The 26,600-nt window shown below is 47.2% G+C and overlaps 9 protein-coding genes and 1 non-coding gene across 10 annotated transcripts; 7 read left to right on the top strand and 3 right to left on the bottom strand.

The window, feature by feature from the left end:
- Positions 1-1,569: 1,569 nt before the first annotated feature.
- Positions 1,570-3,974, bottom strand: F4817DRAFT_341809 (general substrate transporter). Its single transcript, XM_049303812.1, has 6 exons — positions 3,272-3,974; positions 2,728-3,210; positions 2,665-2,675; positions 2,324-2,603; positions 2,112-2,274; positions 1,570-2,058 (listed from the first exon to the last, which is right to left on the bottom strand). Exons 1-6 carry the CDS (start codon positions 3,669-3,671, stop codon positions 1,827-1,829), a joined length of 1,569 nt encoding a protein of 522 aa, XP_049157807.1. The 5' UTR covers positions 3,672-3,974; the 3' UTR covers positions 1,570-1,826.
- Positions 3,975-4,064: 90 nt separating this feature from the next.
- F4817DRAFT_341805 (taurine catabolism dioxygenase TauD, TfdA family protein) lies at positions 4,065-5,620 on the top strand. Its single transcript, XM_049303811.1, has 4 exons — positions 4,065-4,564; positions 4,630-4,736; positions 4,804-5,282; positions 5,359-5,620. The coding sequence occupies exons 1-4, from the start codon at positions 4,197-4,199 to the stop codon at positions 5,479-5,481; spliced, it is 1,077 nt and encodes a 358-aa protein (XP_049157806.1). The 5' UTR covers positions 4,065-4,196; the 3' UTR covers positions 5,482-5,620.
- Positions 5,621-6,882: 1,262 nt separating this feature from the next.
- F4817DRAFT_317225 (aromatic compound dioxygenase) lies at positions 6,883-8,286 on the top strand (the record flags this gene model as incomplete). The annotated part of the gene is made up of 4 exons (XM_049300779.1): positions 6,883-7,129; positions 7,184-7,706; positions 7,799-8,067; positions 8,129-8,286. 4 exons carry the CDS (start codon positions 6,883-6,885, stop codon positions 8,284-8,286), a joined length of 1,197 nt encoding a protein of 398 aa, XP_049157805.1.
- A 771-nt stretch (positions 8,287-9,057) lies between these two features.
- F4817DRAFT_t105 lies at positions 9,058-9,167 on the top strand. Its single transcript has one exon. It is a non-coding gene; the product is annotated as a tRNA-Cys (tRNA).
- Positions 9,168-12,480: 3,313 nt separating this feature from the next.
- On the top strand, positions 12,481-16,078 carry F4817DRAFT_317224 (C-type lectin protein; the record flags this gene model as incomplete). Its single annotated transcript, XM_049300778.1, has 13 exons — positions 12,481-12,723; positions 12,774-12,892; positions 12,952-13,190; positions 13,264-13,378; positions 13,447-13,460; positions 13,519-13,540; positions 13,603-13,892; positions 14,168-14,861; positions 14,914-14,989; positions 15,037-15,431; positions 15,489-15,754; positions 15,810-15,891; positions 16,012-16,078. The coding sequence occupies 13 exons, from the start codon at positions 12,481-12,483 to the stop codon at positions 16,076-16,078; spliced, it is 2,622 nt and encodes an 873-aa protein (XP_049157804.1).
- Positions 16,079-16,330: 252 nt separating this feature from the next.
- F4817DRAFT_341794 (nagb/rpia/CoA transferase-like protein) lies at positions 16,331-18,388 on the bottom strand. Its single transcript, XM_049303810.1, has 4 exons — positions 18,085-18,388; positions 17,125-17,992; positions 16,439-17,061; positions 16,331-16,379 (listed from the first exon to the last, which is right to left on the bottom strand). Exons 1-3 carry the CDS (start codon positions 18,153-18,155, stop codon positions 16,972-16,974), a joined length of 1,029 nt encoding a protein of 342 aa, XP_049157803.1. The 5' UTR covers positions 18,156-18,388; the 3' UTR covers positions 16,331-16,379; positions 16,439-16,971.
- A 678-nt stretch (positions 18,389-19,066) lies between these two features.
- F4817DRAFT_366271 (uncharacterized protein) lies at positions 19,067-20,276 on the top strand (the record flags this gene model as incomplete). The annotated part of the gene is made up of 2 exons (XM_049306958.1): positions 19,067-19,252; positions 19,289-20,276. 2 exons carry the CDS (start codon positions 19,067-19,069, stop codon positions 19,985-19,987), a joined length of 885 nt encoding a protein of 294 aa, XP_049157802.1. The 3' UTR covers positions 19,988-20,276.
- A 290-nt stretch (positions 20,277-20,566) lies between these two features.
- Positions 20,567-21,250, bottom strand: F4817DRAFT_317221 (uncharacterized protein; the record flags this gene model as incomplete). Its single annotated transcript, XM_049300777.1, has 1 exon — positions 20,567-21,250. One exon carries the CDS (start codon positions 21,248-21,250, stop codon positions 20,567-20,569), a length of 684 nt encoding a protein of 227 aa, XP_049157801.1.
- A 1,770-nt stretch (positions 21,251-23,020) lies between these two features.
- Positions 23,021-24,742, top strand: F4817DRAFT_341784 (Queuine tRNA-ribosyltransferase). Its single transcript, XM_049303808.1, has 3 exons — positions 23,021-23,329; positions 23,391-23,641; positions 23,713-24,742. The coding sequence occupies exons 1-3, from the start codon at positions 23,252-23,254 to the stop codon at positions 24,620-24,622; spliced, it is 1,239 nt and encodes a 412-aa protein (XP_049157800.1). The 5' UTR covers positions 23,021-23,251; the 3' UTR covers positions 24,623-24,742.
- Positions 24,743-25,205: 463 nt separating this feature from the next.
- F4817DRAFT_341783 (uncharacterized protein) lies at positions 25,206-26,577 on the top strand. The gene has a single exon (XM_049303807.1). The coding sequence runs from the start codon at positions 25,665-25,667 to the stop codon at positions 26,208-26,210; it is 546 nt and encodes a 181-aa protein (XP_049157799.1). The 5' UTR covers positions 25,206-25,664; the 3' UTR covers positions 26,211-26,577.
- The last annotated feature ends 23 nt before the right edge of the window (positions 26,578-26,600 follow it).

Genomic DNA, 26,600 nt, shown 5'->3' with positions numbered 1-26,600 from the left:
GCCAAAATGTTTATATACTCGTCTGCCTGGGCGGTCTGGGCGGTCTGGTATTATTGCCGTGATAATACGCTGGTGCGGTGTAAAACCGCCAGCTGCCCGTTACTGCAGCCGTTACTACAGCCGTCACTACAGCCGTCACTACGACCGTTGCTACTCACACGTGTTATCTTTCGTGAAGATTTTTCAAGAGGAGTGACTCATGATTTAAATACAAGGCACCTACCTACCATGTACTATTACGACTGATTCTTTTAGAAGAGGTACTTATTCCATTCGAAACCTCCTTTTTTAGGGAAAAGGGGTTAAAGGTGCAGCATAAGGCACAAAACCCAAGTTCCCTGAGAAGCTTAAGTACGTGCTAGTTAGTTACAATAAAGATTAAATATTATTTATCTTGACTTTGACATCTTGCGCATTTATTCTCTTTAGACATTTGGTGATTTTAATGTTAATAGGCGTCTATTTGCTATTACACACTTACCAAAGTCGAGTTAATTTAATTACGCGTCTAGTTAATGGTTGTAGTTAATTCTAATACCTAATGTATATTTTCATCAACAGGTCCAGCTTTCTAAAAGTTCAGGTTAGAATAAAGGTGATGTCTTGATCAATAACATCCTTAGTGGGCCGATGGGTTGTTCTCAAAAAGGGGAGTCGATGGATAATGGTTTGAACTAGTAAACATAACAGCAGGCCATTGCATATATCACAAATTCCCTCCAAATCGACATTGTCTTGCCAACTAAACATCTCCATATTTCTCGTCTCCATTATGTCAACTTCCCCGGTCTCTCCTTGTCTCTCAGTGTTAAGTATGGTCCATCCACCCAAGTCTTCCTCCTCGTCCACGAAAAAGCCTACCACCAGGCACGCATAATCCAGCAGTTCTCTGTCCGCAAAGTCGCTAATACCTCGGTGTGTGGCGTGTAATGATTGGTGTTGAAGTTGTACGCGCTGGCAGGAGGTCCCGTAGGTGCCTAGGATCACTACTCCGCGTCCCCCAGCTGGAGGTAGATAGTGTACTCGTCTTCCCGACGCGGAGAGCAGGAGCATTACCAAGAGCCGGGGAATGGTAACGGCATTTGGAAAGGATTCAGGTGGCTCTGCCCCAAACAGACATAAGGTCTGCCCCCCGCCGGTATTTAAATTGATATACCTTGATAATATTACAACCGCGTATACCGTCTGATTGAAAGTATTCCTCCAAAATACCTTTTTCGCTCGTTTCGTCTGATCTCTACTCAACAACATGGTCCTTATACTCTTACAAAACAACGGAACCATGTTCAACGTCGGCCTCGTCGAAACGAACAAGGTAACCGGTAGCCGCAAAGCCACTGCACAGATGATGGACAAAGATATCCCTCAGCCGGGGATTGGAGCTTCCCATACTGAGCCCCGAGGTACAAACCATCTGGCCCGGCTAAGTGAGGTATATCACCATCTTGTGGCTTTGGACCTAGTCTACGTGCTATTCGGAATCGTCTTATAATCCAAACCTCCTTAACTCGTGATCAGGTATTTGCCTTGAAATTGTTTCATGTAGCGCACTAGAAATTGCAGGTGGACGTGGAAAATCCAACACAACTTCTACTGTTGTTGTAGCAACCTATCGCTACCTATGTACCCATGTCGTCAAATATACCCTCCGATTAAACTATATTAGAGAGAATGTCCAAATATGCTCTAACTGGAATTCCAGATAATAAATGCATAAGGGGCTATTTATGGATTACCCAGTTGGTAAGGTGTTGATGTACGTCCTAAAATTAGAGAATGTGAATCTAATTCCACCATTATTGAAAGACCATTTGGCTTCAGTAATTTTATGCCCCTTCCTGAGTTACTTCCTCTACATGAGATGCGCTTCTATTCTTTTCCTCAATGACCGCTACTCTCACAGCTTCCCTTTCTGTGCATATATATCTCTTAAACTTCCGAGCTGGAACCTTAGCTTCAAATATCTCATTTATCTCTTCTAGGGTTCGATCGCGCGTCTCGGGCATGAAAGCCCACGTGAATAGGAACACTATCATGTTGGATCCAAACCAGATATATCTATTAGGTTACACCGTTAGCGAAAGATCGACAATGGGTTTACTATTACTAACCCATATTTAGCGCTCCATCCTAGGCTGGCTGGGTTGATGAAGTACGGCGCGGTAAAGACACCTAGCCAGTTTCCAAGGAAGTTAAGTGCGGTGGCTACACCGTAAGTATGAGCTCGGAGATGATTACTAGGCAGTTCGCCTCCTAGGAGCCAAGCATAGGGCGCTATTAAAGTTAGCGGCAACTGTTCCTAGAATAAAAATGGGCTACTTACCATAGGCAACATAAAAGAATGTGAACAGCGCGATAAAGGCGATGACCACCTTTGCAGTGGCCACAGTTCCGGGGGCTACAGTCCAAGCGATCGCAAACGCGAGTTGACAGAAACCACACGCCGCTACTCCGATGAGAAGAATAACACGACGGTCAATGTGCCGAACGACAAAGAAGCTGGCCAGGACGCCGATGAGTCCCATACAGGTTATCATGGTAGAATATGAAAATGCTTCCTTTACACCGGCAACAGTGAGGAAGTAAGTTGTATAAATGTTCAGCTGTTTAAGAGAGGTTAGTCAAGTCTTAGTACCTGGGTCACAAGTGTATAGGGGTATTTACCCAAGAAGAACCTAGACATAAATATCAGCATGGTACTCTATTTCTTCATAGAATGTCACTTACCATTAGCACAGTGGAAACAGATAACAGCTACAGAAAGTATGGATCGACGCCGATTAGTACCCTTCCACATCTCAACCCACAGGTGCTTCCCCTTGAACTGGTCTGCCTGCGCCGCTGTAGAAGTTCGGATTTCTTCAAACTCGGCTTGGAACTCGTTCTCTTTAATATTGCTATTTCGGAGTCTTCGAAGTGCCGACTCAGCTTCTGCCTCTCTTCCTTGTGTCATGAGCCATCGTGGACTCTCTGGGAAGAAGAACAGAGCAATCGTCTGGATGGTCGGAGCAACGAAGAAGATGGCAAGTGGGATTCGATAAGCTTCCTTGCCGAGCATAGTATGAGTGCCATAGTCGATAGCGGATCCGACGATGGACCCTATAGAGAGTTGGCTCTGGTATACGGCAAAGGCAATGCCTCGAAGATGGGCGGGTGCTGCTTCGTTGATGTAAACTTGAGCGAAAGTAAGAAACCAGCCGACCGAAATTCCTATATGCGTATAAGTTACGTCCTATCCTAAATTCGGCTTAGTTATAGATTATAGGTTTACCAAGAACGAAACGGGCAAAGTAGAGTGCACCGAGATTCGTCGTTCCAATCATTATCGCTGTTGCGATACAGTTTAGGAGAGATGCTGCCCACAACCCCTGTCGTCGCCCAAACCTGGAGCTGAACGGCCCAACCGAAAGCGAGCCCACAAATGTTCCAATTGTCATCAGAGAGGAAATAAGTTGTTGAACAGTCGGGTCAATGGCCCACTTGTGAGCCGCTTCATCGTAGTAGCCAAAGACTTTCAAGAAGCCAGGCATAGCCATGAAGCCGCCGACGAGGGCATAGTCAAGGCCATATTGAAAGCTCGAGATGGTAACAACAAAACAGATTGCAAGACACTTTTTATGACTGCGAATATCCAACTGCAGCGGATTTGCTGATATAGCGGCGGCCACCATCGTTGCGGTGGTATATGTCTTACTGACGCTGAGACACAGATGAAAGTAATGAGAATCCTGTCGATGATGAGAGGCGGATGGGCTGCCTCTTGAAGAACTCCTTAATCCATGGGAGATAAATTGCCCATCCCGACAGAGCAGACGCGCTACTACATATCCCGACCCTCGGGTCTTCACCTGAGGGTGTCTTGCGGCGAAGTATTGGTACGCGATCTCCGCATCCTAACCCCGAACTTCCCCATATTCACATTGTCGATATCCAAAATTGACATAGCCCCTTGGCTGCCCCCGCATACCCCAGACGGCAGACAGTTAAGCGATGGACGGTGCTATAGATTGGGGTAGCTTGGGAATCCTCCGGTTTCATCGGTCGGTAAGCTATAATCTTGTAAATATAAGTGGCCGGTTCCCCTTCGCTTACCGGAGTCTACATTCCTGTTGGTCATCCAACAGTTCTCTGGAGCCCTTAGTAGTTTTTCATACAGATAGAGCGAAGAACATATATTATACTATTTATTGCAGAACATGGGTTCTCTTTCTACGAAAAAGCTCAAACGAGAGCCCTTGAAGAAGGGGTCGTCTATCGATCATCTCGAATATGTCGATAGCACCCCTATCATCGGGCGGGAATACCCCACCGCGAAGCTCAAGGACATGCTGAAAGCCCCCAATGCTGAAGAACAGTTGCGAGACCTTGCGATCACCATCTGCGAGCGCGGTGTAGTCTTCTTCAGAGCCCCCCAAGATGATCTTTCTATCGAAGAGCAGAAATATATCACGGACTTGCTTGGCAAGCTAACGGGACGACCTCCCGAGAATGGGCTGCACGTACACCCCCTGTATAATGACCCCAACAATCTCCCCATGGCAGACGGTACCACCGACAGGCAGATGTAGGTTGAAGGAAATTACCCCCTTTCATACCTACCTATATATGCTAGCGCTGACAGAACTTCAGCTATGTCATCAACTCCGAGGCGGCCAAGAAGTTATATGCCACAATGAAGAACCGTCCCGGCTCAGCCAGCGAGCCTCGAGACCTGGGCCGGGAATGGCATAGCGACAGTATGTTGACCAACCCCCCCCCCCAATATTCCCAGTTTAGAACAAAACACTAACATCAATCCTCCAGGCCTCTTCGAGAACTGCCCCTCAGACTTCTCCTTCCTCCGCATGCAAGACACCCCACCCGCCGGCGGCGACACCCTCTGGGTATCCGGCTACGAGCTCTACGACCGGCTATCCCCTCCCTACCAGAAATTCCTCGAGACCCTGACCGCGACGTGCGCGCAGCCCGTCTTCGAGTCCGCCTGCAAGGCCGGCGGGTACGACGTCACGTCGCCCCGCGGGTCGCCCCTCAACAAGGACTACGAGTTTTCGCCGTCGCACCCCGTGGTCCGCACGCACCCCGTCACCGGGTGGAAGTCGCTGTTCGCGGGCGTGGGGCTGCACGTCAGTCGGATTAATGGCGTGTACTCGTACGAGGACCAGATGATCCGCGATTATGTGTTGAGGCTTATTACGCGGAACCATGATTGCATAGCTAGGATGCATTGGACGAGGGGGGCTTGTGCGATTTGGAGTAATGTGTGCACTTTGCACGCTGCTACTGTGAGTATCCTATTTCTTTGTGGGTGTTTACCTATATATAGCCGTTTCTGCTCGGTGCTAATGGGGAGTATAACAGCCCGACACGCATCTTGTAGAGGGTATTAGGACAGGTGTACGGGCTTCGGGGACCGGCGAAGTGCCATATCTTGACCCAGCGAGCACCGGAAGGAGAGAGGCGCTAGGAATTCCACGATTTTGAGTCTTTCGTATGATAAGGGAAGTGGAAGATCATATGTCTTAGTTCGGTACCTGTTATATCCTCTCAAGTATTGTAGAATTTTCCTGCCGTGCTCGAGTTAGTATAATTCGACTTATACAAGACATAAAACTACCTTGAACCAATATTTACTGAGAAGTAGCCAATCAGACTTCGATTAGGACTTTGGACATACCCTTTGCGGAACAACGCACGTTACCTTTTTAGCCAATCATATTAAGAGTTGCTTAATGAATAAAGTCTTGTCATATGTACACAAGTATCAACTAACCGCAATTAGAAAGGATATATGGGTGCCTGTCGATCACGCATGACTACATAACAGCTCATATATAATAAAAACATCCTATCAAAAAGGGCAGCTAGATTTAGAATATACCCTTAGCAAAAAAAAAAAAAAAAAAAAAAAAAGAACCTAAGTGTTACGGCTTCCCTAGATGAGCTGGGCATATGTATACCCTCACCCGTCATCCTTACAGAACAAACGGGGCTCATTGGCTGCAAGCACCCGTATCCCAAACCCATCACATACCCTTTGGCCACTCGCAACGGTTTAAAGTACGAGAGATATAAATCCCGGGTATCTTCAAAGCCACAGCACAGCATCAACGACTCATGAAAGATTTGACGCGTTCATCTTTCGACGCGATCAAAAGAGGCGCAATAAAAATAGTCACTCCACGAAACATTGAAACACGAAAACAGATCTTGTTAGATGGGCTTTATTTAGACGATTAAAAAGGGGCTATTATCCATTATAACTACCGAAATGCGGATATGGGTATCAGTCTATGTGGGTCGGATTCGTCAACCATCCACATCCCGTTTCAAGCCTTCCAGCTCTAGAAGACATGACGATGCTTGGATCGTCGAATCGTCCGATGGATTTGAAAATCCTGTCTTTTTCATTGGCAGATGAGATGACTAGGGTTCCCCCTGTTCCCTACGAACGCAACTCTCCTGAACAAGGCTCAGCTTTTTCTCATATCCCAATATTCGCCTCTACGTAGGGGACGCGTAATGGTATCTTTAAAGGCTGAGGCTAGAGCATGCTAGAGAGGCCAATGGTAACAATTGTAATGGAAAAGCCACAAATTTTTGCGAGTCCTTGATATGCCATGATCTCACCAAGAACAATGCAGCACCAAGATGCACGACAAGCATTACGAATAGATATGTCCATAGTCGTCGTCGTCGGGTGGGCCTCGAAGAGAGCTACTCATGTGGATAGAGCCTCTAGTAACAATATTAAAAGACTATCATGTCGCTGTCTCTGTTGCCATTTTTACTCATCACCAACTCCTAGGCAACTTATCCTCTATCCAGCCATTCAGTAACAGTCAATCGTTTTTCAAAGACCTCCCCTATTCGCTCATCATCATCATGGTCGCTTTCTCCAACCTAGCCCTCGCGGCTCTTGTCAGCTATACCGCCGCTCACCCTGGCGAGAAGCACGATGCACACAAGATGAAGCGTGAAATTGTAGCCCGTGACAATGCGGCTCAACTCGGAGCTCGATCGCTGGCTTCATGCTCAAACTCGGCTTCCGCACAGGCACTCAAGGCGCGCTCGATCAAGCGCCGTGCCGAGACCGTTAATAAAATCCGACAGAAGCGCGGCATCCAGACCGGTGAGTACCGAGCATTAAACTAGAAGGTGTGTTGAACTAATGGAGCCTCCACAGCCGCGAGAAAGGACAAGCGAGACCTCGCGGATCTCCAGGCCTGGGAGAAGGTCAACCACAACATGACGGGAACCTACGACTACGACATGTTCACCTCGCTCGAGGAGGTATTCAGCGGAAACACGAGCTGCATCTTGGCCCCTGAAATTACCGACGGGCCGTACTATGTTGTCGGCGAGAAGATGCGATCCAACGTCAAGGAGGCCAAGTATTGTGACGGTATCGACTTATTCCTCGAGATCCAGTACATCGACGTCAACACCTGTGATCCCATGCCTGCCGTCGCAGTTGATATCTGGAACTGCAATGCCACCGGCGTCTACAGCGGTATCTCTACCAACGGAAACTACGCCGACGGCGGATACAACTCTACTTACCTCCGAGGAATCCAGTTGACAGACGACGATGGTGTCGCCAGCTTCGAGACAATCTTCCCTGGCCACTACAGCGGACGTGCTGTCCACACGCATTTGTTGTCGCATACCAATGCTACGGTAATGCCCAACGGTACTATCTCCGTGTGGTAAGTTGTGATAAAAAATAAAGCCGCCTATCCCAGAGTTCAATGCTTCGATTTTTTTTTCTCGATATACCCTAACTAACCCTCGACAATAGGAATGCACCGGTTAGTCACATCGGACAGCTATTCTGGCCCGAGGACCTACGCGTCGAAGTCGAGGCGACGTACCCGTACAACACCAACACGGTGGAAGTAACTACCAACGACGAAGACATGTGGTCCATCGTCCAAGCCGACGAGTCGTTCGACCCCATCCCGCAATTCGTCTACCTCGGCGACTCCATCGAGGACGGTCTATTTGCCTGGATCCAGATCGGCATTAACGGCTCTGCTGACTACACCGAGGACGCGTACTACGGAGTTGGTAAGTTTAATCCACGTCTAAGAAACAGATGAGTATATGAGAGCTAATTCGTAAATTGCAGCCGCGTACCTTGATGCCGAGGGCGGCCACTCAACCGGCTACAGCGTCGGCGGCGGTGGAGGTGGCAACGGAACTGGCCCTGGTGGAAATGGGACTATGCCTAGCGGATTCCCGAGCGGTTCTATGAGCGGCGGTCCTCCTTCTTCGACTAGTGCTTAAGCGAATTAGGATTTCCCTAGTCTCTTACTTTCAACCACTACAGTTGTTATAGATCCCTGTGTACATAGTCAAGTTACGAGGAACGGGTTCAGTCTAGGGTTGGATGGTGGAATGAAATATACCCCTATGCATATATGCATGAGCTTGGGAAACTCGCAAGAAGTAACTGGGTTTAAAATATATTTCATTGATAAAAGCTAGACCGAAATTGGTTCGTTGGTTGATAAATTACCCCTGAGTATGACTCCGTCTAATAGGAAGCCGAGGTTGATGACTCACATAGTCTTCCAGGTGGATTAGATGGCCTTTATGACTTCAATTTTACCATTCGTTTTTGAACATTAGTGACATCGACATAGCATGAGTAGAAAAGAGTCATCTTGAGGTCATGGAAAAATGAATATAAAGCCATCTCGCTTTACAATTTAACATTCAGTTCTCTAGTGTTAGGTACTATAAGGTATATTGAGTATATATAACTAATAATGACTGAAATAATAATATCGACTAAGTGTTAAATGTAAAGTCTAGAAGTTGAGTATCATTCAAGAGAATAAGAGTAACAAAAATAAAGCTTTTGTAGATCGGAGCATTATGTTTCTGGCTTAGATTAACTAGCGATTGTTCATGCCGGCTGTATGAGTCACAATCCGTCGTAAGGAACTATGTAATTGGTGTTGGTGTAAGGGGTGTTGGAATGTCAAGCCAAGCCACATTAAGAGTCATATCGTATATATTTCAACATAACATGAAAGCCAATACGAAATATAACGCCTGGTGGTGAAGAGGGAACACGCTCGGTCACAGCACACTTCTAGGTAATAGTCCTAGACAAGATGTCGAGGTCCGAGAGATCGTAGGTTCAATCCCTACCCAAGCAAATATTCTTTTCTTTGATTCCTTTTTGGCCTTTATATCTTTTCATTTTGTATTATCAATACTTATTTTACTTATTGAGCTGGCTAGCATTTAGTGGTGACGAAAATGAGAAGAAGATAATTAAGCCTCTATACCAATATATCACTAGGCGGATATGCAACACTCACCAGGGTTGTCTTCAAAATGCTAGCTCCTAGAATTCGAAGGACATCATAATCCAACTAGTCCTAGTCATCCTATACTATTTAGAGACAATATAGGGTTAATATAACTAGGAATCTCAATCTAGATATACTTCATAATTGTATACCGATTCTTAGTGACGGGCTGTTAGCCATAAAGTCGTTCTTGCCGTAGCCTTGTAAGTTTAGAGGATAGGCCAGACACACAGTATTATACTATAGCATAAGTATGACAGTGCACTTTGTTAGTTTATGTTCTACATTAATTCTATCTCAATCTTAGAAGACCTTACATGGCAGGTAATATTCGTAAGTCTTCACTATCACCCTCTTATATAACCAACAGATATCGTATATATTCTGCCTATAATGCTTATTTAATGCTGTCCTCTTCGCGCTCTATACCCTTCATCATAGGAAAACTTACTAAGAATAGCGCGTCAAGGGAAGTTTCGCCGAATTTCTCATACAACAACCCATAGGATAAGAAGTCATCACACCATGATCAGTCCAAGCCGAGGTTCTCTTTTTGTCAACCCAACCCAATGCCAATCTCTGATAACCTAAAAACGGGCCAAGGCTAGATTATAACGCATGACAGGAAACTATCCAGCAAGATGAGCAGATCACAAGTTTGAAAAATTACAAGTCGTAAAATGGCATCCCATGATCAATACTCTACCGTCTCAATGCTGGCTGATTTCAGGCTAGCTGATGTTCGATATTGAGGCTGACGTCTTTTAAGGGCTGATGGCCCTCCACAAACTTATGTCGACCCTCCTTATTTCCTTCAGGTATAATTGCCACTCTCGAAAGTCGCTCATGTGCTCCAGTAAACTTTAGACCGAAGGTTTCGCTCGACTGGAGGGTTCACCTCTGCTGCTATGTGTAAATTTTGAGTTGGTGGCCGAGAGTGCCGCGGAAAAACTGAAGCCTGTCAAAGATGATTGAAGTCGCATTGCGATAGATAAGAATGAGACGCTCCATCAAGAACAAATGGGGTGTTCACTCCCTTTTCTTCTCTTCAGGTTGCTTACTATCGACAAAAAAAAACCTGCCCGACGGGATGTAAAGAGGGATCAGGTACCTCGGTACTTTTGACCGCAAGAGCTCAAAAAAGATACAAAAGTACTCTGGGGGTGTCACGGGGAAAGCACTTCCCCACAATTGACGTGCAGTTGCCAGTCGGGGGGTTGCATCCAGGCACTGTCCCACCATTAAGTAGGAAGAAGATGCAATAGAAAGTTCGGAAAGCTCAACACAGAAGATGCAGGCCGCTGGGTTAGGCAAAAACTAGGTAATGGTCAATTTAGAAAAAATCATGTGAGCTGTACCCCATGATCAACTAGCCAGCCGTCTATCAATGCCACCTCCCTAATATAATGCTGCATTTCGCGAGACGCGTAAATGACGCTGTGAATCTTTGTCGCTTATCGCCAAATATAGACTTATTACACGTGTGTGGGAGGCTCTTTCGGTTGTTGAGGGGTAAAGTGGGGGAGGGTTTTCGGTAAAGATCGTCAGGTCATAGTCACATATAGGTGACGTAGTTAGCGAGAAATATCTCGGCCTGGAGGTGTATTTCTATGAAGAAGAAGAATGATATAGGTACCTTACCTACCTAGGTATGCTACAAACCGAAACGGATTTCTTTTAAAACCGATTGAGATTTTATTAAACGGCCAATATACTACCTCTTACATAATGTATATACATTAGGTAAGTCACGCCCAATATCAATAACGTATAATACCTATCAAACAAGTGCCCCAGGTAGTACTGCATCGTATTATTGGGATGGAAGGGTCCTCGTTTGCGTTTTTTGAATGCAATAATGATTAAATGCCCGTCATCACTTTGTCGTTTACATAATATATATATATGTCTTGACAAGTATTAATATATAGATAAGGTCTATTAATGCCTTCTAAAATAAAGGCCCGATGCCCAATATACTAATGCACTCCGAATGTTGCTTGTGGTATATTCCGTATCAAACATTCGGTACATGTATCTGACTGATAATAAGACTAATCACCTCCGTATTAGTCTTCTCACCGTAAGGAAACGTCTTTACCAGGAACCGGAACCGAGCCAAGGTACACCCGTGGTAGCTTACCTGTAGGTAAGGGTAGGTAAGGGACGGCGAGGGGAGCCTGCAGCGTTCTTGTCGCACAACAGGATACGGTATGTAGGGACTAGTGTATGTAAGTTGAGCAAGAACTACCTACCTCCTACCTAGATAGGTACCCTAGGGCCTAACCAGGTACCTAAGGTAAGAACTAGGGGTAGTAGTGCGGTGCAATTGTATACAAGGTGCCTGATTCGGTAAAGGCTTGCCAACGGCGGTGCGGGTGTACCATACGATACCATGCACTGGCCACTTCAAAAGTTTCTCATTGCGGGGCCGGGACAGCCGTAGCTTTTCCTCGTCGTCCCTATTCTGGCCCGTGATTTGTTATTCTCCTTCAACATCCCACTCTCACAGTTTAACTTGCAGCATTTTATGACAAAACAAATTCCGACTCCTCAGTTCTCAACTATCCAAGTTCCGGGACACTCACTTTATGTGCCGCCCAAGACCCTTTCTTGGCAACCCGAATTACCGTATCATCCTGCCGTAAGAAGGTGTGGATAGATACGAGCCCTATCCGCCTTTTCACGCCTTTCCTCGGATCCCACATACGATACATTACATATCGTGGTAACCAAATAGTATATCCAGGATGGCCACCGTGGATGCAGCTTGCTCGAACGCTTTTAGGGCTGACGTACCTGGGAACTTCGTCGCTGGTCCAACCATATCTAGACTGGGACCAACCCGACTGACATCACCATTATTACCCTTGTTCCATTACTCCCTTTGCTAGCGGCAGAGAGTGTGGTCTCGCAGCTAGGCTTGTCTGGCTTCTCATCTCACAATATGCTTTCTGTACTAGGTCTAAGTAGGTACCTCATATCCCTGTATTGTAACTCTTATGTTACGCCATTCAGACTTTAACAACCGTCCCAATTGAAATTTATATATATTACCTACGATATCCTCACCCCTGCAGAAACGTAAAAACTACCCTCTAAGCTTAGCCACCACCACCTCTTGTGTAATAAGACAATTTTATCATAATCAGCAGCTATGCCATCTGTTGTCGAGTCACCGTATGAGCCCCAGATACCTAATCCGGAGTACAAGTTAGAAAAGGGTGCTAGTATAATCGCGGGACAACATCCAAATGTTGATATTACTGACATACGGCAAACCGCCGTCGAAATTAACCTAAAAGAGGAAATCCATAAGTTACTGCGCCCTCAGGAGGGGCGCCGGAAATTGCCGACCTTACTACTCTATGACGAGAGAGGTCTACAACTGTTTGAAGAGGTTAGACGAACATAGTTACACTTATCACCTCACACTGACAGGAACTTCAGATCACATATTTAGAAGAGTACTATTTAACAAATTATGAGATCCAAGTCTTGCGGCGTTCGGCTACTGCCATTGCCAAGTCAATTCCGTCCGGATCTCTGGTGCTCGAGTTAGGCAGCGGGTGAGTTATAGGACCATCTCCGTAACTCGGTGGCAGTATTGATTGACCTTCTTGGCTAGCAACCTGAGGAAGGTGGCTCTTTTGCTTCAAGCTCTTGACGACGCCGGCAAGAAGATCGACTATTATGCTCTTGATTTGTCAGAAGATGAGTTGTCAAGAACTCTGGCTCAAGTTCCAAATTTCCGTCACGTCCGGTGTCACGGATTGTTAGGAACATACGATGACGGCCGTGAATGGTTAAGGAGGCCGCAGATCGCCTCCAAGCGAAAATGCGTTTTATCTCTCGGGTCTAGCATTGGTACGAACTCGAGCATATTCCGTATACATATAGACGCCAAATCAGATCCTTTGCAATTGACCAGCCTAATTAGGTAACTTCCACCGGGACGAAGCAGCCTCGTTCCTGAGAGGGTTCGCCGATGTTCTCCAGCCAGCGGATAGCTTTCTGATTGGATTGGACTCCTGCACAGATCCCTCCAAGGTCTAGTAAGTCATGGAACGTCCCATACCATACTCACTTGAAGAGTTATCAGGCTTCTGACGCCCAACAATAGTCACGCATATAACGGTTAGTATTATTTAAAATCCACATTGAGCTATACTGAACCCTATATGCTGCTCTCAAGACAGACACGGCATCACGCATAGGTCAGTTAGGAATGACGCAATGCATACATCCTTCCGGCTTCCCCTTGTACTGACTGGCCAAGGTTCCTCCTGAATGGACTCTCTCATGCAAATGAGGTTCTTGGACATAAGGCATTTGACCTAGATGACTGGCAGGTCATTGGTGAATATGTCTATGACATCGAAGGAGGACGCCACCAAGCATTCTACTCGCCACCACGAGACACCGTGGTCTTGGGAGAGACGGTCAAGGCCCAGGAACGTATTCAAGTCGAACAGAGTCTAAAGTACTCGGAAGAGGGCTGCAGAAATCTATGGCGGTCGGCGGGCATGATCGAAGCTGATCGCTGGATGACCGAAGACGAAGACTACGGTGAGTGGACCACGAATTCTTTGTCCAACCCCGGGAATATGGGGGCCGTCCTACTTCCGTCACATCCCATCCTACGAATAAACAGGGTCAGCTCCACGTTTTAAGATGCCATGCAGCACGTAGTCCACGTGAGGCCGGTCAGGAGACCTCGCCGTCTTTAAGGCATGCCTGTAATATCCTTGCGTATATCAATCGTGGCTTTTAAATGCGGGGCGGTCCTAACCCCCGTGGGTTTTCGAGTGGATGTCAAACCAGGTTAACTGATAGCTTACTAGGTCTTCATCTTCTAACCAAGCCAAACATGACCTTTAGCCCTAACCCTTCGCAATATGCTAGCTCTCATATCCCATCTCTGGGGGACTTCGAGGGTCTATGGAATACATGGGATATCGTCACTAGACGCATGTTGCCTAACGAGGGGCTGTTAGACAAGCCCATCAAGCTTCGGAATGCATGCATTTTCTACCTTGGTCATACCCCAACGTTCCTTGATATCCAATTGACCAAGACCACCAAGAATCCTCTTACAGGGCCAGCTTTCTACTCCTCAATCTTCGAGCGAGGAATAGACCCAGACGTTGATAACCCGGAAATCTGCCATCAACACTCGGAAATTCCAGACGAATGGCCACCTGTCGAGGACATCATAGAGTACCAGGGACGGGTACGGGATAGGCTAAGAAGCATCTATTCCGTTGGTCTAGAGAATATCCCTAGAAATGTCGGAAGAGCTATATGGGTGGGTTTCGAGCATGAAATCATGCATTTGGAGACACTACTCTATATGATGCTCCAGAGTGACAAGACTCTCCCGCCGCCTCACACAAAACGGCCAAACTTCGAGGTTCTAGCTCAAGATGCCTACACGGCGAGAGTCAGCAATGATTGGTTTGATATACCTGAGCAAGAGCTCACAATTGGACTCGACGACCCTGATCATATACAAAACTCAACTGATCACTTCGGATGGTTGGTGATACTAGCATGACTTAATTCGAGAGTTATATTAACTAATTCATAGGGACAATGAGAAGCCACCTAGGCGCGTACGAGTACACAGCTTCCAAGCTAAGGGAAGGCCTATTACTAACGAGGAGGTGAGCTTCATTGTTACTGAAGAAGAGACAGCTCTAACTTATCGTAGTACGCGCTATACATGTACAATACCAAGACAGCAAAATCCCCTGCCTCTTGGGCTGACGAAGGCCTGAACCATAATGATGGCTCTAACGGCCATGAAGTCAAGGAAACAAACGGCCATAGCAACGGCCACACCAACGGAGCTAGTGGCCAGCAAGCTGTTCCTCCGTCATTATTAGATGGTAAGAGCGTGCGTACTGTCTACGGCCTGGTACCGCTTAAGTATGCGCTCGACTGGCCAGTACTTGCATCCTATGATGAGCTCTCAGGATGTGCTACATGGCTAGGGGGCCGAATCCCCACGTTCGAGGAAGCTCGGAGCATCTACTCTTACGTTGATAACATGAAGAGGGAAGAAGCAGAACGCCAGCTAGGTAGCACTGTCCCAGCAGTCAACGCGTAAGTCCTTCCCCTATTATATAGAGGAGGTGAATGCTGGCTAACTGATATGTCCAGCCACTTGGTCAATAACGGCGTTGAGGAAACCCCACCATCAAGCACTGCACAGGCCGTCGATGGCGGTTCGTCTGAAAATGACGAACTGTTCATCGACCTCAGCGATGCTAATGTGGGCTTCCGCCATTGGCATCCCGTGGCCGTGACCGCTCACGGCAACCGCCTAGCGGGCCAGGCTGAGATGGGAGGCGTATGGGAGTGGACCAGCTCCCCGCTCAGGCCGCACGAGGGTTTCCAGCCTTTGGCCCTCTATCCGGGGTACACCGGTACGATAAAATCTCCCTCCTAGGTCTCATGGTTGTGTGCTAATAGAACTTGCAGCCGATTTCTTCGACGAGAAACACAATATCGTACTTGGCGGGTCCTGGGCTACCCACCCTCGTATTGCGGGAAGGAAGACATTGTACGTTATATTCTCCCAATCCACCCCTTTTGTTTTTATCGCTCTATAAACTTGCTTTAGTATATATATTACGGCCTTCCTATAAATTTTGGATAAATACTGACAAGCCGCTTCCTTTAGTGTAAACTGGTACCAGCGCAACTACTTGTACGCCTGGGTCGGCGCGAGACTCGTCCGCGACCTCTAGGAAAGGAGCTAGCTAGTGAGACCGTCTGCCCTAGTAGTCCAGGACATCAGCCCAGTTCCAACAACTGGCAAAACTCAGCCAAAGTCCACTCGCTTATACACTATCTTGGTGTATATACCATACCGCAGCATCTACAGCGGATTCAACATCCGCTCAACAACCTGCAGTCGACCAGTTATCCTCCCAGCACAGTACAGTATCAATCTATAAGGAATCCCTACTACTCCGGGGACACAACAGGGAAAGAAAGAAACGTCCTTTCACTAAGGAAGGGAAAGGTGGGGGTATGTGGGCATTGCCAGTATGTCTCCAAAGAGGAAAAAACTTGCATTGGACCGGTGTATCTAAAATGGCAAAAAGCTACTCACTCACTTGAATTTACAAGTTTCCTATTGCAGTCACAGTCTTATTCGTTGGCCTCATAAATGTGTCTAATCCTTTTTTCTTTTTCTTATTTTACCCTTATGCTAGTCAGGGCGTCATGCGATTCATACAGCATGATAGTCGTCCATCGTAGCCAATGTGTACACCACCTAAGCTCATGATATGTGCCAGTGGCATCTGCTCTATCATGGATTGTAATGGTCCATCATCCCCACCGGACCAAGGAGATCAAATGTCATCATAGCCCCTTGCATAATGCGCCTGCCTATGAGGGCCACCGTTGTAAGGCTTATAATTACTTAGTCTACAAGAAATGCCAGGACCTAGGCACTGAACTCCAAGTCCGTGTGAACAACAATTTCTTGTGATACTTAGCCAAAAGCTAACAGGACATGTTGGCAACAAATCCCGTATCCCGTCTCGTCATAGGATATGTACACCTGTGATATGAAACTTGCGCAGTCCAAAACTAGGCTTGCAAAATACTATACCGCGACATTAGCTGAACCTCAATACAACAGATCTATAACCTGCTTGGCCACAGCTGTTGGCGTGAGGACGCCGTAGTCTGAGAGGAATGACGTGATGAATTCCGGCGGCTAGGTTGTTAGTATTAGCAGACGGATACTTAAAAATGACAATAGTAGAATCACTCAACGTACTGTATAGTCCACAGGATCTGGATTTATTTGTGGATGCTTGTCACCCGCCTCTTGGTCTTTTGCATAGAAATCCAGTATACCCTGGTCAAAGCCAAGGTCGAATTGGTCTAGGGGAAACGTCCTGCCGAACTTGTGCTGTTCGGCAGCGACGAAGAAGTCCTTCCTGCGGGCTTTGGCTAGTAAGGCAAGTTGGTACGTTCCCATTCTCGAGATAACCCCGCCGTTTGCGGTCACTGCTTCGGCACCGACTATGATCATATCAACCTTGCCCATTGTATAAGCAGCTGCCGACTCGGGTATCGTCGCAACCTGGACACCTTTCGCCCTCAGGGCAGCTACCACTCTCAGGCTCTCAGTCCGTCGGGCCTCGTTGACCACGTGGATAACCTTGAATTTTCTTCGAGCATCCCCCGTAGTAGACTCCGCCGCTCTCCCCAACAACGTGCCCACCACTCTGGAGCCCCCATGGGTCAAAATGGTATACCCGTCGCGGATATACGCACGTCCAACGGTCGCAATCTGCTCGCGGGCCTGCTTCGCGCGCTGGGCAAACAATCTTCCGTTCTTCATCAGGTGCTGGCGCACGACCTCGAAGTTCTCGTGACTGCTAGTCTCCTTGCCGTCCGGGCCGGGCTGCTTAAGCGACAGGACGAGGTACTGCTGGAAGAGGTCGGTGCCGTGGGTCAGGGCGACGGGGTTGCGCACGGCGTTGCGCAGCTTCGCCGACTGCGTCTTGATGAGATCCATAGTCTCAAAGACGGTTTTTGCCGACGACTGGCTGAGCGCTTCGATCAGCGCTTCGATTGCGGCTACCGGCATCGTGAGCTCCGGGTCGTCGGCGAGGAGCTTCTCGTAGGTGCTAACTATACTGGTGACGGTAAGGGGTCATTGTTAGACTCGTCGCGTTGGTGGAGGGGAGTGCGCGGGCCTGGAGGAAGACGGAAGACGTGGGGAGCTTACTCGAAGGACTCCAAGTCCGGATTGTTGCGGATAGGTATCTCGCGGTCATTTTGGCTGATGGTGGCCGCCATTGTTGCCGTATTTGGGCGCACTACAATAGTGCGGGGTTTTGCGTCAAGTAAGAAGAAGGAAAAGGAGATGGCGAAGATGGTTTGTCCCTAGTGTTATAGAATGGAAGCCTTTAGCTGAGTACCCAGGTAGGTGGTACCTTAGGTACGGTAGCTACGATCGTCGACTTTTTTCTTAAAAGTTTAGGTAGGTGTGAGTCAAATCGCGGGGCATATCGCAGCTATCTTCACCCTCCACGAAACTCTATCTGCAAGTGCGGCTATGTAATTGCATGGCTATCGCCCCACATTTACCCTGATGGCAGGTACATATATTCAGGGGTCTCTCGAGTCTAGGCTGGTCCTACAATGATGTACTTTCTCTCCTACTTTAAATATTATATCATTGGTTCATCGTTCGTTGCTCGCCGTGAAGGTATCATTTACCGTCTGCTTTCCTTCCCAAATCGACTCTATCGTAGATCTGGGTAGGACTCTTAGGTTATCGTTCCCAGTCGTAAAGGGACTAATCTCACAATCTGCATACATCTTTCAATACCCTCAACCCATATCTTTATATATATAGTCAGAGAAGGTGTAACTATAATTGCTCTTTCACGCATATACTCAATATTAGCAAGTTGCATCGATGACAAGTAAAGATAGAAGGAAAGTATATCTATTCATGTGTTTCGCAGCTAAAGACTTCCCGGTATCTTGATCCTTAAGTCTTACAAAGTCCCACGCTTGCTTATACATACATACACGACTTTTCAATAACTATTTTCTCGAGACGTAGCAGCCGCTCAGCGAGTCCATCACATTGATATTGCATTTTTGATTCATTAGGTACCTCTTAATTAACTACCTCTTAAAATAGACCATATCGACACGGGCGTAGTGTCATCGTATACAAGAATCTATTCCCCGCCACGATGGTCCGAATACAGATCATGTCAGACCTCCACTTGGAGCTCGACGAGGCTTATGGACATTTCAATATCCCTCCGGAAGCCCCGTATCTAGCACTTCTAGGAGATCTCGGCAACTTCGCCTTCCACGGTACGCAATACACGGAATTCATCGAGCGCCATCTCCTCCAGTTCAAAGCCATCTTCTACGTACTTGGCCCTAGGGAGGTAAATGGATTATCCTAGGAGGTGGCCAGAACAGCGGTCGAGCAGTTTTGCCATAACGTACAAATAAGAAGGAAAATTCCAGGTTCGACATTGGGGGATTTCGTTTTCCTCGACAACAGCAGATATGACATACTCAATGAGAACGTTACTATCCTCGGAGCAACGCTGTTCACTAATCCACCTCGTGGTCAACGACACTGCACCGATGCTTATTATCGAAACGAGATACGGACCAACTACGATGTTAGAAAACACATGCTCGCCCATTTCGATACCATGTCCTACTTATCGCATGAAGTTGCAGCACTTGCACACGAAGACCCTAGACGCTCTATCATCATCCTCACACACCATTGTCCGACCCTAAATACCGAAGCTGTAGGGCAACCTCCCGTGGTAGATCGTGGGGGCATGAAGTATCGATACGCGTGCGACTTGACAAAGGAGCATCCGTGGATTGAAGCAGATGCCGTAAAGCTGTGGGCCTTTGGCAGCACACACTATAACTGCGATTATGTCGATGAGAAGACAAGAAAGCGAGTCTATAGCAATCAAAGAGGATATCCTGGCGAATGCCACGATTTCCGTATTTACGCAGTCGTTGATATCAGCGCATACGATGATACATATGACGATACCTCCGAACCATTCCCTAGCTGTCGGAGTCCCCCCATAATCAAAGCTGATTACCCGTACGACCCTAACCTTCAGCCTTAACATCACCGTATGACCTAGCGACGCCCTTATCGTAGACTGTCGTGCGCTAGCGATGTTTATATATAGGTATCCATGTATAACCTAGTATAGCGTTAGCAGTCTAGAATGTCTATTGGCTGGATCAAGAACACTGAAACTGACTAGTGATAGGTGGATAGATAATTCGTCATTACGAAATCACCAAGAGAATACATACATGGGAAGTTTTTAGACGGGAGTTGGACGGGCTTTTACCTGGAAATCCGTCAAGGCATTACATTCTCGTGTTGGAAAAAGAGGCCGTCATATCGGTCGACACTCGGATAACGAATAATTCATTTGACTGCATAGAATAATGTCATTTTCGGATACTATGACGAAGACCAGCAGGGATTGTAGTAAGATGGCGATTATGGGCAATCGGTGTAAGAGTGTTGATAAATTATATTTCATTAAGTATAAGCTCATTAACAGAAAGCTCTAGTCAGCCGCGACGAAGTAAAGCTCCTGCATTACAATGCAGACTTCTAGGCCTATTTTGTAGAATACGCAGTAAACATAATATGACTTTTCCGGCGTAGCTATAGCTGGATTTTAGAGTTAGGCATGAGCACAGGTGATCTTCGACTTCAAGACCAGGGGAGGCAAAACAGGGTACTCGAAGAATTCCTCTTTCGTGTCGCCAATCGTGTAGTTGGAACCAACTTCAAATAAGAATGATTCCTTAATGTCGGAAAGTAGGCGACATAAGGCTAATATGTCTCCTGTGGGATCCACCAGTCCTATATCCTCGTGGCCATGTTCTTCTGCCGGTGAGTCGGGACCCAGGACCAAGTCGACTTCTTTCACTTTTGGAAAGCTCTGCATTAAGGCGTACTTGTTGTAGGTTTCCCATGGTCGTCTGATATCAGGCTTAACATAGTCGAGGGCAAGGTTGACGGTATCATCGATGCCGGAAACGAGCTCCGTAAAAGACCGTAAGGCATCGTCATAGCCCATAAAGGGAGGTCGAGGAAGGTAGAGTATATCTATATCGGGGCAAAAATATATCCTTGGTTCGTGGGACTTTGTGCCGAAGGATCTCCTATAAATTCTTAAGGCTTCAAATCGAGACTCTCGGCAGACGTGAAGGGCGGCCGGCGGCGCCGTTGACGATGTACATAGGTCGGCCTCGCTATCGTATAAGACTTCGACTACCCTTTGGTGACAGGTATGCCGCCATATCTGGAGCCTCAACTCGGTAGGCAACAGAGATAAATGAGTAAATGAGGCCTGGTCCGACATCGCCTGTAAGCTCATAAGGTAGAGTGATGGGTTGATGATGATGATGATGATGATGATGATGACAATAACAAACACGACTACAAGATCAAAGCTACGATATCTGGGGAATCAAATTACCATAGTAGTACGGGTAGGATGAGTCAGGTATATATGAAGAACGGAGGCCAAGCCACATGGAAAAGGGCTTTGATTCAAATTAAAAATCCACACTGGCCCAAGGCCCAAGCTAAAGGGAAAATACCAAAGTACGTTGACAAAGACAGGTTCCCTGTCGTATAGGGCCTGCGATGCAATTCTGCGGCCTGTGACACTGGATTGGGCACAGCTTTGTACAAATACAAAAAAGCGCCAAGGAAGCAGATCGTCCGGGCACTTGAACGCAACGAATTGCCAAGCTAATGATCGATGAACCTCCTATCAACCAGGTTTTACGGTAGTACACACATACATACCGACAACAGACCGTAGACCGACCGGAAGGCCAAGTGAGGCAGCTCACTTGCAGCTCACTTAAGCTCGGTCTTTCTGGGGTCAAGATGACGCAAGAAATATAAGCAATTATTGTATCTGCCGAGACGTAGATGGGAATGGGGACGGGGAATGCATCTCGTGAGGAACGAGATATAGCCGGGGCGAATCTTGCGGGTTGAGGATTGCGGGTTGAAAATAGCGTGTAAACGAAGGGGGATCTCGGAGCACAAGACGCACAGAACGTCGTCGACGCCTAAAAAAAAATACTCTGATGACTACCACAAGATCAAACAGGTCCATAATAACCTAGGTTACTAAAAAAATTCTAACTGTGGTAATGAGACAGGAGTGAGAAAAAGAAAGGCCAGAAGCGTCTTTTTTACGCCCTAGCGTCCCATTCGACAGGAAAATAGAGGATGATACAGGAGAAAAATGCGGGTGGACTGGCCGAGTCCCTTTCCAAAAATGTCCAAAAATGTCAAGATCGTATGATTTTGGTGGCAGGTCGAGGAAGGAGGTGACAAAAAAATGTTTCTTACCTTTGCAGTTTAGGCCAGGTGCAATTCAGAGGAGCTGCGTCGTTGGTAGTTTATGCCCGATCGTGCCCGAATTCGGAATTACTTACAGGGTCTGTCAGGCCATAGCCCACTATTTATTTTTTCTCCCGCGACTGGGGGGGGAATCTGCTGGGGGCCACGAGGCTTTGTGGGAAAGGGCTGTAAAAAGCAAAGCAGGTGAAAAAGTGCTGGGGGATATTACTGGGGACATCCTTACTAGACATCCTTACTAAACGAAGGAAAGAGCCTATTACCGACATAAAAAATAAAGGATGTTACCGCGGTACGATCTGACTTCTGCCCAATGACTTCTTGTCATAAGGTCGTAAGGGAAAGTCTTAGACATTAACCTAGTCATATCGAAGCTTTTACACAAAAACATCTGCAAGGACATCCATACATGCTTCCAGTAATTGACGTGTAGATTGAAATATAGGTATAATGTAGTACTTAATGTAACTAACTACTTAAAGAAAGACAACTTCCTTCCATCTGTTCCCAACTATCATTATACCTACATATTCGCGTATCTCTTGTCATACATATACTATACCGATGTACTTACCCTACGCCACTAATACAAACATAAGTGAAACAAATATTCGGCTGCCGGAAAAAGCCTACAAATAAATGTACCTAATGTAGTACAGAGAAATCGGTGAAATCGGCAAAATGCGATAGGTCAGATATTATAAGTCGGGACACGGGCCACTCAATAAAATTAAAATTTCATCTCTACGGCCTCTCATTAAGTGAACATGGATGAAAATGGGAAACAATTTCCAGAGTGCAAATTCCTTCTATCAAACTCGACCGCTTAATTAATAACTTCCGCATGCAGTTTCATGCAATTAACCCCACTTACTAATACATAAGTCAGGGACCGATAAACCTTGCTTTATTACTCATCCTAGGACCTATGACGTAGCAATTCTATCAGTAAATCAGTGAATACTTCATCTACCTAGTGTTGATGTTAAGCAGGATGACTAGCGTTATAGCCTCATCGTCTTCGGCGGCTCTCACATTCGATCTCGTCGCGAGGTGTTCCGTAAGTGAACATAAAAAATATAAGATTTTGATTCAGGACTTAGTCTGACCACCACCCTCAGACAACCCGAGCACGAGCCTCTATTTTAACCCTTCCTCATGGACCAGTCCAACTTCCAGTCTTTATGCCTGTGGCAACACAGGCATCATTAAAAGGCTTAACTCCAGAACAGTTGGAAGAGACCAGTTGTCGTCTGTGTCTGAATAACACTTATCATCTAGGCCTAAAGCCTGGACAGGAAGTGCTCGCTGCGGTTGGAGGGGCACATAAACTGCAAGGATGGAACTATAACCTACTCACAGATAGCGGAGGGTATGCTACTTTCTTATAATATGGGAAGTCTAGCTTACCGAAAAACTTGACGACTGACTTGTCATAAATAGATTCCAGATGGTTAGTTTACTCAAGCTGGCTAATATCACAGAAGAGGGTGTCAGATTCTTGAGTCCTCATGACGGCACGCCGATGCTTCTTACTCCTGAGCACTCCATTTCTCTTCAGAACACCATCGGCAGTGATATCATGATGCAACTAGACGACGTATTAGTGACTACTTCACCAGACGCCGTGCGGATGCGAGAGGCAATGGAGCGCAGCGTTAGATGGTTAGATCGGTGCATCGCCGCGCATAAAAACCCAACCACGCAGAATCTATTCTGCATTATCCAAGGCGGACTGGACCTCGACATGCGGAGGGAGTGTTGTAAGGAGATGGTCGCTCGAGATACACCGGGTATCGCCATCGGTGGACTCAGCGGTGGAGAGGCAAAGGCGGACTACTGCAGCGTAGTAGTTACCTGTACCGCGCTCTTACCTGAGCTGAAACCCCGGTATGTGATGGGAATCGGGTACCCCGAGGACCTGGTCGTCAGCGTTGCCTTAGGAGCCGACATGTTCGACTGCGTTTGGCCTACGCGCACAGCCAGATTCGGAAACGCAATCACAAAATACGGCATCCTCAACCTCCGCAACGCCAAATACGCCAACGACTTCGGGCCTATAGAAGATGGCTGCGGGTGTAATTGCTGCCGCAAGGACGGCATGGGCATCACCCGGGCATTCGTGCACCACAACACGGCTAAAGAGACTGTAGCTGCGCACTTGCTAACCATGCATAATGTCTGGTACCAGCTGGACCTGATGAAGCAGGTCAGGGAGGCGATTATTGCCGACAGGTACCCGACTTTCCTGCGGCGGTTTTTTGCGAACTTATACCCGGATCAAGCTAATTACCCGAAATGGGCGGTAGATGCCCTACGGGGTGTAGGGGTAGATCTATACGAAAATATATGAAAAGCTACTTGTTCGCGTTTGTGTGGTCCATGAAGCCGTGATATCCCGACACGGGAATGTTTGCCAGGTTACTCCAGCCGAGCCGGAAGTAGTACTGATGAGCTTTACCCTTTGTTCTGACGTTTTCTTATAACTTTGAATTGTCTTCCCGGCTCACGTAAACAAGATTGTGTGCAGAAGTACACTCTTCTTTTCAGCTTCACTCATATGACTTTACTAATACATACACCTTACCTATATCAATAAATAGGAGTAATTCTTAAGTAATCTTATACCTCGGCGCTAACTCTTATAGCCTGACCATCCTCATTCATTACCATAATTTCGTTTTCATGCTGCTCTTTAATAAGAATATGTATTAAATGTTAACTACTTTTTTGTTATACCAACGGGGTGATCTAAGAGAAAGTGTGTGATGATGTTTAACTTCAACTTCCCATTATTCGATTCGCTATATATTTAAGTATACAGTAGTTGGTAAATACTGAGTGCCTAACATAACAAGAGAAACCTATAACACTACAAAATGACAAAAGTGCGTTTCAATACTTATACACGTGCCTTGTTAAAAGAAGAGCAACGAGTGAAGGTCCATGCGCCCAGTCCGTGCAACATTTGGATTTGCGGGGAAGTGGATCGACTAGCCCCACCTTCGATGATCTAGGTTCGAGCTCCCGAGCCTTCGTCTCACAGCAGGCCAGACTTGCATACGTCAGTCTGCTGTGAGGTACCTAATCTGCAATTGCTACCCCCGATCGACTTTCCGGGCAGATCACACCTTTACATACTCGGCTTCCTTCGTATGGTAGCAATTGGGCCCGTCGCATACCAACACCACGTACCCTTCGCTACAACTGAGCCGTAGCGCTGATTGCTACCTTTCTATTAGACTTCAAATTGTTGCTGATAATCCTGCGATAGGCTTCGGGAAGAGCTTATCTAAACATAACCCAGCCCAACCGGTCTTGTGGATCGTCACTATATCCAAGGAGGACCAACACCAGCAACCAGTACTCCCATCAGACTTCCCAGTCTATCCACCATGCCCACCCGAGCAATGTCAGACCTATCCCTTAACACCCCTTCCACAGCCCCGAAAGGCAAATCCAAGGGCAAGAAAGCAGCACCAGTAGCCGACTCCTGGGAAGACGAAGACGTGCCCTCCGACACCGAATCCCCATCTCCCCTCCCCACCACCTCCCCCCTCTCCCCCTCCATCGACCCCAAAATCGACGGCTCGGGCCTCGCCGCGCCTCCTCCGACACCCAGCTCGCCATCATCATACGGCTTGGGCACGCCTCCGTGGCAGCCTATTCCCGGGGCGGTATCAGGGGGCAATAGCAGCAGCAGCAGTAGCGGCGAGAGCTTAGAGAGGGAAGGAAAGAGACCCGAGAAGACGGACGCAGTGGCCCGGCGCATGATTGCCAGCGCGCTGGGCGTGCGGGCGCCGCGGCCGACGGAGGAGCAGCGCGCGTACGATCGCGCGGTTAGGGAGAAGGAGCGCAAGAGGAGGGAGGAGGAACGCGAGGCGGAGAAGAGGAGGCGGGAGGAGGCGGAGAGGGCGAAGGTGGCGATTTGGGAGGATTGAGGCGGTTTGCGTATAGGAAGTAGAGTATAAGTGGATTTGGGTTCGATTCCTATCAGCGCTATCTGCCAATTCCGCCTATGCTTCGTCTATAGGATACGGAGGAGGGAATGGATGGGATGGTTGGTTGGTTGGTTTAGGTTCGGTGCAGCTCGGATGGCCTTGTCTGTATGTGGTATCCAGAGAGCGTTTCCGTACGTACCCGTCGGTGTATATTGGATAGGGGAGGGTGCTTTATGCGCGGTTCTCGCGGTTCTCGTGGTCTCTTGTGTTTTGTGTTTTAAACACTTACTCAAACTTGACCTTAGCTTTACCCGTGTAGGATATGAGTTTCTAAAAAGTTGATTAATATAGCGTCTCTAATGTCTTATGTCTATCTGGAATGAAGCTATA

The sequence above is a fragment of the Daldinia loculata genome (genome assembly GCF_022478755.1).
Source record: "Daldinia loculata strain CBS 113971 unplaced genomic scaffold F4817scaffold_34, whole genome shotgun sequence".
Classification (NCBI taxonomy): Eukaryota; Fungi; Ascomycota; class Sordariomycetes; order Xylariales; family Hypoxylaceae; genus Daldinia; species Daldinia loculata.
This window is presented reverse-complemented; position numbering and strand designations above follow the sequence as displayed.

What these genes read in the sequence shown, in the direction of transcription:
- F4817DRAFT_341809 (XM_049303812.1), bottom strand. Translation starts at nt 3,671, where the DNA reads ATGGTGGCCGCCGCTATATCAGCAAATCCGCTGCAGTTGGATATTCGC. An exon ending in CTTTGCCCGTTTCGTTCTTG is followed by an intron (nt 3,211 to 3,271) that starts GTAAACCTATAA and finishes ATACGCATATAG; the next exon opens with GAATTTCGGTCGGCTGGTTT. An exon ending in GGATGGAGCGCTAAATATGG is followed by an intron (nt 2,059 to 2,111) that starts GTTAGTAATAGT and finishes GTAACCTAATAG; the next exon opens with ATATATCTGGTTTGGATCCA.
- F4817DRAFT_341805 (XM_049303811.1), top strand. Translation starts at nt 4,197, where the DNA reads ATGGGTTCTCTTTCTACGAAAAAGCTCAAACGAGAGCCCTTGAAGAAG. An exon ending in CCGGGAATGGCATAGCGACA is followed by an intron (nt 4,737 to 4,803) that starts GTATGTTGACCA and finishes TCAATCCTCCAG; the next exon opens with GCCTCTTCGAGAACTGCCCC. An exon ending in GCACTTTGCACGCTGCTACT is followed by an intron (nt 5,283 to 5,358) that starts GTGAGTATCCTA and finishes GGAGTATAACAG; the next exon opens with CCCGACACGCATCTTGTAGA.
- F4817DRAFT_341794 (XM_049303810.1), bottom strand. Translation starts at nt 18,155, where the DNA reads ATGGCGGCCACCATCAGCCAAAATGACCGCGAGATACCTATCCGCAAC. An exon ending in CCGGACTTGGAGTCCTTCGA is followed by an intron (nt 17,993 to 18,084) that starts GTAAGCTCCCCA and finishes TACCGTCACCAG; the next exon opens with TATAGTTAGCACCTACGAGA. An exon ending in CAGATCCTGTGGACTATACA is followed by an intron (nt 17,062 to 17,124) that starts GTACGTTGAGTG and finishes CTAACAACCTAG; the next exon opens with CCGCCGGAATTCATCACGTC.
- F4817DRAFT_341784 (XM_049303808.1), top strand. Translation starts at nt 23,252, where the DNA reads ATGTTAAGCAGGATGACTAGCGTTATAGCCTCATCGTCTTCGGCGGCT. An exon ending in ATCTCGTCGCGAGGTGTTCC is followed by an intron (nt 23,330 to 23,390) that starts GTAAGTGAACAT and finishes CACCACCCTCAG; the next exon opens with ACAACCCGAGCACGAGCCTC. An exon ending in CTACTCACAGATAGCGGAGG is followed by an intron (nt 23,642 to 23,712) that starts GTATGCTACTTT and finishes TGTCATAAATAG; the next exon opens with ATTCCAGATGGTTAGTTTAC.
- F4817DRAFT_341783 (XM_049303807.1), top strand. Translation starts at nt 25,665, where the DNA reads ATGCCCACCCGAGCAATGTCAGACCTATCCCTTAACACCCCTTCCACA.